Here is an 8854-nt window from a genome sequence, read left to right on the forward strand (position 1 = left end):
CCTTTTAACCCTCTATACGCCACTCTGCCTCCTGAAATGCCCTATACCTCCCTATATGCCACTCTGCCCCATAATATTCCTTTTAACCCCCTATATGCCACTCTGGAGGCAGAGTGGCACATAGGGGGTCAAAAGGCATATCATGGGGCACAGTGGCATATAGAGGGTTAAAAGGCATATCATGAGGCACAGTGGCATATAGGGGGTATAAGGCATTTCTGGGGCAGAGTGGCAAGCCTGGGGGCAGATGTGCATAACTGGGGGGGGGGCAGGTTGAAAAAAAAAGGAAATAAAAACAAAATATTTGTTCACATAGTTAACATGAATTAACATTTATTGGTAAAACTTTTTTTCCTATAGGGTCGTCTTATATTCAGGCTTTTTCTTTTTTTCATAAATTAATATTCAGATTTTGGGGGGTCGTTTTATAAGTGGGGGAGGGGCATTAAAACTTTGATTATTTAAATTGCAGAAGAGATTTGGGAAATAAATACAGAATTAAAGGGGGGTTTAGTGGCCGGCTCAGCCAATCAGGTGCCCAGAATACGCGCTGTATGTATAATATTAGCATGGTGTAAAGGTTGCTGTTACGAGGCATTAAATCAGGGCTGATACGGTGAATAATCCCGGCTGATCTATAAATAGACGGCCGTGACACCGTGGATCTGTAATTTGGTAAATCGCGCAGGGTCCACGCGGAGGGGCCCTCCGGGGATTAACGCGGGGTAATAAACACATTATAGATGAATGGACGCAGATAGTAACGGGGGCCAATCGGGTCTCCTTCGGTCCTCAGGTTTTATGTATAACCAGAGGCTTCTGGAATATTCCAGCGCTGTCTGCTGCTGTATTAACCCTTTGGAGCCAGGCGTGCAACATATACTTCAGAACCCCAACTTCATACTTGTGTCCATTTTTTTCCTCCACCTACAGAAGTGCTTTCCACTCAAGCGCATAGACCCCTGTCCACAGGGCCAGCGCTGGGCCGGACTGGGGGTAAGTATTCCACACGCGTGTAAATGTTCTCTGCCGCACATATCTCCCGCGTAGACAATAGCCGGGAAAAGGGCAGATGCTGCAGAATACCCTCATAGATACATTAAAAGGCCCCGTCCACCTCTCCTGCATTAATCAGCAAATGACGCAGTGATTATTTAAAGCTAGATCATAATATTATTGCTCACACCACTCAGGCACACAAAGGGTTAGCTGGCAATAATATACAGTATAGGGGTCTGTAGATTCTGGACCGGTTCTATATAACTCGGGCTAAACCCGGGATACAAACCGCCCCACTGAACGAAGATGCTGGATCTTCTGGAACAAGCCAGGTGGTCGCGGTGCATGCTGGGATATGTAGGCGGTCGGCGACTCTTCCTACTGCGTGAAGCCGGCATCGGACTACAACTCCCGTGATGCTTCGCGAAGGCGCTGATCCTACCTGATGACAATCGTCAGGGTTTAAATACCCAGACACGGGACGGGTACCGGACTCCGGCGGAGGCAGGTGAACGGCGATCCAGGTAAGTGCCGAGTATCACCGGGCTTTCAGGGAAACTTTCTATTTACTCTCCACACTTTGTCCGGGTTGGTGAGCCGGGTATACGGGCCCCGTGTCCTTAACCTGCAGAGACTTACATTTCTTTATTCCCATTCACTTTTTCTAAATTATTACTTTTTTCAGGGTTTTTTTTTCGTAGCTTCCTAATTTTGTAAAAAAAAATGTACGTAAGGTGCTTGCGAATATTCAGAAATAATGGTGTAAATTATTATAATTATAGATATAAAATCTATTTTTTTTTTGTAATTCTTACATTTTTCAGTATATATATTTTTTTCTACTTCTGCTTTGTTTAATAAATAATATTGTAATAGGAAACCAAATGTACATCATTCTTATTGCACTATTCAGAGTGTGAAATAATATATATATATATATATATATATATATTAATTATTTATTATTATATTTTTAGATAAACTGGGTGTAATTGATGTATATAACCAGTATGGGTCATCCACTAATTAATAACATTTTTATGCAATTAGACTGATTTTAACAAATATTTGGTATAGAATTTGTAATGTATATAGTATACATTAAATGTGACAGTTCTGGGGAAAGGGCTCTATCGTTTATCTTTTTTGAAATGCATTTCCTAAGTAGATATTTGCTTTTTTTTTTTTTTGCTTGTTGTTATTATTATTTATTTTTATTTTTTTCACCCCCGTATGAGAATCGTTCGATGGGGTTGACGATCAATCACACATCGCTCATAGACGCTAAAAATATTATCGATCCTGCAAGAGAAGCTTACATTTTTCCAAGAATTGAGATAAATTCATATTGTGTATTTCTATTAAAAAGAAGAAAAAAATTCTGGTGCAAAGTTTCAAAAGTGATCTTATCACCATAGTAACGAATAGAATGGTCCAATCAGTAGGATGTTTCCACTGGTTGCTACGGTGATAGGACTGGTTTTCCAGCCCTGCATCAGAATCCCTTTTGGTGTATAAGCTCCGTAGAGTTAGCGACGCCGCAGGAAGGGTCCGCCGGTGTAATAGATGCTCTGCGTCGCTGATGACTTCCTTGCAGTTGATCGCACTTTGTGGGGTCAGGAGAGCCGGGCTGCAGAACCCTGTTTCCTGATCGCTGCGATCAGTAGGCAGGGAGATCAGTAAGAGGAAGAAAATAGTTTTTTATTTTTATTTATTTATTATTATTTTTTTTTTAAATAATAATTCAATTTTTTCTCTCTTGCTGGAAGCGGACAAATAAAAAAAAAAAAATGCAATATTTATTTTTAAATGAAATGTAATTATTTATGTAGACGCTTAATTTCTTCTGCAATTTGTTACAGAAAAAAATATTCTTTTGTATAAAATGACTCCAATCACGGTTAATGTTCCTGTTATGTTTGTAGAATCCGCAAACAAATCTCTAGATTGCCATGATGGATAAAAGCTCCTAATGATAGGAATTGCGGCTACGTCCCTTTTCTGTAAGATTATTCCTCCCCATTAAGTTATCGCTCCCTTATAAGTGGCTGGCTGTTGTTGATTGGTTCGTGCAGCCGCTGTAAGCATGGTAGGAGGAGAAGGGATCTTCATGATGGGTATTATATATTAATATGATGGGTATCGGATATATTAATCTTTGTCACTTTTTGCCACAGATCTCATCCTCAATCACATAAAAAATCCCTTCAAACTAAAAATGTCCAAAAGAGATATATTTTTTGATTTATATCCAAAATATATATAAAATGATTCATTGTGTTAATAAAAGAAGTTCCATAAAACATCATCAGTTCCCCTTAATGAAAGCGTACAGAACAAAAGGCCAACGAGGGGTACGCGTGTTCCAGGGTGCACTCCCCCCGAGGAGCCTACAAAGGACTCGTGACCCTGTGGGCGATCGCAAGCTATTCTATTATTTATATATAATTATTCTATAAGTCCATAAAGAGGTAGGTGTAAGGATCAGCCATCGGCTTCTAGAAGGATAACGCAGACAATTATGTAAAGAAGGTTGATGATAATCCCCAGTAGTGGGAGTTTTAATCCATCCTGGTTCCCGTTCGCTGATGTCGCTTAACCTGCCTTCTGGTGGAAAGCACTGACCGCGTCTCTCTCGCTCTCTAAAGCAGAAGGACGTCTCTCAGCAGTATGGCGTTGGTGAAGAGCGGCTGGCTCTGGAGACAAAGTAAGCGCTCTCTCTGTGCGCTCTCTCTGTGCGCTCTCTCTGTGCGCTCTCTCTGTGCGCTCTCTCTGTGCGCTCTCTCTGTGCGCTCTCTCTGTGCACTGCTCCCATGTGCTTTTTGGGGCATCTTAAAACCCCATCAAACCATATATTTTTGAAAACTAGACACTCCAAGGTATTTCAAATGTTGGTATTTTAACTCTTTCCGTGCACTAATTCTACCCCCAGCCATTGTGAGGGCTCGTAATAGTCATGTTTTGTATGGGTTGTTTTTTTTATTTTTGTGGGGTTTGTTTATCACACACATTGTACTTCATGTATGAGTTTACAGCTTCTGGTATATGTCCCTGTCAAACACCCCAATATGTGCCCAACACCCCAATATGTGCAAGGGATACCCCCATGCATGGGTTTGTCAGGTTGTTTGGGGGGGCTAAAAGGCCACATTTGGGAGGCATCTACGCGCAATACAGTACATGGCGGACGTTGGCGTCCCGGAGAGGGGGCCACGCGGGGCCCCTGTTGCGTTTCTCAGTGTTGCTGAATGACTCGGCATTGAGGCATTACAGCAAGACCATGTAAGCAAAGGACGTGATCTTGGATCGATTTCTAAGATCATTTGATGCCAGGCACGTCGTTGGTCATTAAGGGGTTTAGATGATTAAAGTCGCCCACGACCGGGTTTTTCTTCCTTGTCGCAAAAACCTATAATTCCGCACAGAACTTGTTGGCACAGAAACCATGACACTTGGCATGTACCAACAGTCCCTTCTTCCTTTGCTTTTTTGGATATTTGGCTGACACTCGATACATTCTCACACTCACACTCACACTCTCTCCCTCCTAAAACTAAATGATGGATTCTGAACCGAAATATCGTCCTGAAAGCGGTCCGTCTCTCTCCGCAGGCTCCGTGCTGCGCCGTTGGAAGAGGCACTGGTTTGACCTGTGGATGGATGGCGGTCTGGTCTATTACCCGGACGAGACCCGGCGCAACATCGAGGAGCGAATCCTTTTGAAGTTTAACTGTGTGAATGTAAAGGCGGGTCTGGAGTGCGGAGGTGAGGCTTCCGCGGTGCGGAGCGAGGAGCTTTGGGCAATGTGTGCGATCTAACGAGCGCCGTCACCATGGACTGCTTTCTAGCGCTGGTGGGAGGGTCATCAATGACCTCTAGGACCAGTCCTGGTTTGTATCGGGTGTTCAAGGCGGTCACCAGTCCTGCGTGTCGGGCAGACGTGGATCTGTCCGTGCCTTGGTATGGATTTAGGGGACCTAAACAATTGGCAATCTGCCCGGTTATTCCTCCCCATGAGGTTCTCTCTGCTATTAAGTTGTTGATTTAGTTCCGTCGGCATCTCCTAATCCTTAGTGTAATTAGAGGGTTTGTATGTCAGGGAGCGGTTAGTCCTCCTGACTTTCAGAGACCTGCCCTACAGGGGGGCAGAATCTCATAAGCAGACCCGCGAGCCGGGAAGTAGGATGACGATTAACGCGGCTGATTATTTAACGTGATTTAGTTCAGGAAAGCCGTCCTCCCGGCAGCTGCGGTTTAAACAGACGGTCGTGTTTTGCAGACATTCAGCCCCCGGAAGGCGGTGATCGGGAAGCGTTGGTGACGGTGGATCTGCGGGATCAGTCCCGGCTGCTGCTGTGCGCTGAGAGCCCCGATGATGCCGCGTGAGTATCGCCATGTTATATGCCCCCCCCAAACGGAACAACTCCACTGCTGATAAATAATCATAATATTATATATACACTGCAGGTCAAAGGTTTGGGGTCACTGTCTGTAACATAATTACAAAAGGGTTTTCTAACCATCAATTATCCTTTTAAACTTAAACTTGGATCTGCGAACTCAACGTGCCATTGGAGCACAGGAGTGATGGGAGTGATAAAGGGCCATTGGAGCACAGGCGTGATGGGAGTGATAAAGGGCCATTGGAACACAGGAGTGATGGGAGTGATAAAGGGCCATTGGAAGACAGGAGTGATGTGAGTGATAAAGGGTCATTGGAACACAGGAGTGATGGGAGTGATAAAGGGCCATTGGAACACAGGAGTGATGGGAGTGATAAAGGGCCATTGGAACACAGGAGTGATGGGAGTGATAAAGGGCCATTGGAACACAGGAGTGATGGGAGTGATAAAGGGCCATTGGAACACAGGAGTGATGGGAGTGATAAACGGTCTCTGTACGCCTATGAAGAGATTCCATTAAAAATCAGCCGCTTCCAGCTACAATAGTCATTTACAGCATTAACCCCGTCTGCGCTGGATTTCTCATGCATTTTATGTTATTTTAATTGACAATATCTGCTTTTCTTTCAAAAACAAGGAAATTACAAAGTGACCCCAAACTTTTGAATGGTAGTATGTAGGGTTATATATATGTGTGTGTGTGTATATATATATATATATATATGTGTGTGTGTGTTTTGTTTTTTTAAATACACACTTTTTAACGGATGTCCTCGCAGTGTATCCTACATATTACTCTATACACACTCCCCTATATGTTTTAGCCCAATGTCTTTAAAGGAATCATGTTGTGGGGTTATTAGGGCCGGTCTGGCCAAGGAGATCGGCCCCATTCGGCCCCCGTCTAGTCGCCCGCTTCTCCTGCTGTAAAGCCTCAAACCTTAATCAGTCGTTGGTCTTGTCTTAGATTCAGGAGCCGTATGTCTATCCCATGCATGTTTAATCCCCTCACTGCATTACCCTTTACCACTTCTGCTGGGAGGCTGCTTCACTTATCTACCATCCTGGTTTTCCAAATCTCACTGTCCGAGCGTATTCCTTGGTCCATTGCAGTAAGTTAGTTTTATCTAGCAGATGTGTGTACAGGCAGAGCCAGTTATGTAATAACATATTAAGACTAAAAATATAAAGATGCCGCCTTTTAACCCGGAGACGATGAGTTAACCCCTGTATGTTCTGTTTTTCAGGGCCTGGAAGTTGGCTCTCCTGGATGCCAAAATGTATCCGGTAAGAACTGCTTTATGTACCGAGCAGCATTTGGACTCCTTTTTACACATAATTAATTGGATTATAGTTCCGTTTTATAATATTTAAGTGCCGTTTAGAAGCGCGGCCCTTCCGAGGCATGACCAGGAGGGGAGACACGCGGAGTGAGGCATTTACAGGAATTATGTGATTTATTTAATGTCTAAAGCTATTTCTATGCACATTACTGGGGCTTTTAGGAAACCCTGTTCTATCAAATAAGTCTTATTAAAAAAAAAAAGTTCCCCTACTGTCATACCTGCAAACATCCCCGGGAACATTACACCTACTGCTCCTCATGGGAGGCAGAGGGGAATGGGGCTCCCTGTGCATCATGCTGAGGGGTGGGGCCAGGAGAGTGGGTGGGGCCAAATGTCCCTCCCGCTAAAGATCAAAGGCTTGGTGATCGGCTACAATTCCTGCATTCTCATGAATAATCCACAGCATTTCCAGGGATGCCTGTTGTTAGCGTGTGCGATTATTAACTTTATGGCGGAAAATATCGAGAAAGGTGGCAGCTATGACTGACAAGGCCTGTTGATACATTGAATCAAACGCGTCCGCGGAAGCGAAATGAGTCGGCAGAACGTAAACCGGATAAACGTTTTGGTGAAAAGTTGACGTTCTCTCCTTTATTTTTCCCGCGCAGGTTTACGTGTACGATCCTTACGATGACCATTACCAGGCGGTGCCTCTGAATGCCCACCACGCCGTTTACATAAATCCCGGATACGGCGGCTGTGGTTATGGTAAGTGTAATAATTATTACGTGGTGGGCAATTATATCTAAAGGGCCCGATAGGAAAGGAATGCCGTTTGCCAGCTGCTGCAGAACGGCTTACGCTCTCTCGCCCTCTTGTGGCCAGAGTTGGTATTGAAGCATTCATGTAGTTTTCCTTCAGTCTCCATGTATCTTCAGGCTGGTCTTTAAATCCCCCTGGGTGTGTTGAACACTGAGGGCAAATACCCCCAAGCAGTTGAAATGGGGACTAAATGGCCATTTAAAGGGACCATTGCATTAAAGTGCGTATGATGACTGCCCCTTTATAGGTTTATTGATTACGGCATGAGTAGCCAGGGCTGTAAAATGTCTTCTGCCCCTCCATAGTAACCCGCTGTCCCTTTCACCTCCAGGTCCTGGGATGACCCCCGTCATTATTCGAGACGACCCTTACCGCAGCGCGTACGGGGAGCAGCTAGCCCTGGGCATGCTGGCCGGGGCTGTCACCGGATCCGCGCTGGGCTCCCTCATGTGGCTGCCGTGCTGGTTTTAGGAAGCGGCGTGTCCTGCGCTCGTCCGCTGGGGTTTCAGCGGTAGCCTCGACACACGTGTGCACCGGGTATGACGGGTTCCATGTCGTTCGCTTCTGGATTACAAACCGCGCGCTCCCAGAGATCTTTTTAGTCTCGTTAATCAACCGAGTAAAATATCTTTGCGGAAACTTCCCGAAATAAAAAAAAAACATTCTTTTGAAATTTTAGATTTTTCTTTTCTGAACCAAAAAAAAAAACGTTTGTAGTAGTTTCTGGCGCCTGTGATTTTATTTTTGTTGAGCCTTTCTCTGGATCTCCATATTATATCGCATTTGGTTTGGCAGGATGGGTCGCTTGCTTATTTGGTCTTATAGGGGTTAATGTGAGCAATTTGTATTTTTTATTATCTTATAACAGGGCCAGGTTTCCATAATAAGATAATTTAACTAATATAGATGTAGCCAAAACAACAACTTCCATCCAGCTCAGTGGTTCTGATACATTCATACGTAGTGTTCCATGGCTAGGGTTGCCATATCAGCAGAAATAATACATTTCACATCTTGCAAGTGTACCGTGATATGCTGCCATGCGGTACTGGGGTGTGTTAGCTGATTGACAACAACAGCGGCCTCCTGGTCTCCAGATAAAGGGAGTTTACTGGAACAAAACAAGAAAAAAAACAGATTTTTGTGACCAACTGGCATACTGTATACAGCACGCTGGGGGGTATATTACTGTATACAGCACGCTTGGGGGGTTATATTGCTGTATACAGTGCTGGGGGTTATATTGCTGTATACAGCGCTGGGGGGTTATATTACTGTATACAGCGCTGGGGGTTATATTACTGTATACAGCGCTGGGGGGTTATATTACTGTATACAGCGCTG

The 8854-nt window shown here is 44.3% G+C and overlaps 1 protein-coding gene across 2 annotated transcripts; it reads left to right on the forward strand.

Annotated features, from left to right (window-relative positions):
• Positions 1 to 3669: 3669 nt before the first annotated feature.
• Positions 3670 to 7981, forward strand: LOC149281181 (pleckstrin homology domain-containing family B member 1-like). 2 transcript variants are annotated; one of them, XM_089499527.1, is made up of 7 exons: positions 3670 to 3706; positions 4612 to 4764; positions 5279 to 5381; positions 6650 to 6689; positions 7357 to 7456; positions 7576 to 7578; positions 7842 to 7981. In XM_089499527.1, exons 1-7 carry the CDS (start codon positions 3670 to 3672, stop codon positions 7979 to 7981), a joined length of 576 nt encoding a protein of 191 aa, XP_089355653.1. The 2 variants fall into 2 exon arrangements, with proteins under 2 accessions (XP_089355653.1, XP_089355652.1); XM_089499526.1 differs by lacking the exon at positions 7576 to 7578 and having other exon boundaries at positions 7357 to 7462.
• Positions 7982 to 8854: the final 873 nt, after the last annotated feature.

The sequence above is a fragment of the Sceloporus occidentalis genome, unplaced genomic scaffold, assembly GCF_023333645.1.
Source record: "Sceloporus occidentalis isolate IW3139 unplaced genomic scaffold, rSceOcc1.0.p SCAF_137, whole genome shotgun sequence".
In the NCBI taxonomy this organism is placed as follows: domain Eukaryota; kingdom Metazoa; phylum Chordata; class Lepidosauria; order Squamata; family Phrynosomatidae; genus Sceloporus; species Sceloporus occidentalis.

Excerpts from the sequence above, each read along its gene's own strand:
- LOC149281181 (XM_089499526.1), top strand. The coding sequence starts at position 3,670 with ATGGCGTTGGTGAAGAGCGGCTGGCTCTGGAGACAAA. Across the intron at positions 4,765-5,278 it reads GGCGGGTCTGGAGTGCGGAG|ACATTCAGCCCCCGGAAGGC; the intron begins GTGAGGCTTCCG and ends CGTGTTTTGCAG. Across the intron at positions 5,382-6,649 it reads GAGAGCCCCGATGATGCCGC|GGCCTGGAAGTTGGCTCTCC; the intron begins GTGAGTATCGCC and ends TCTGTTTTTCAG.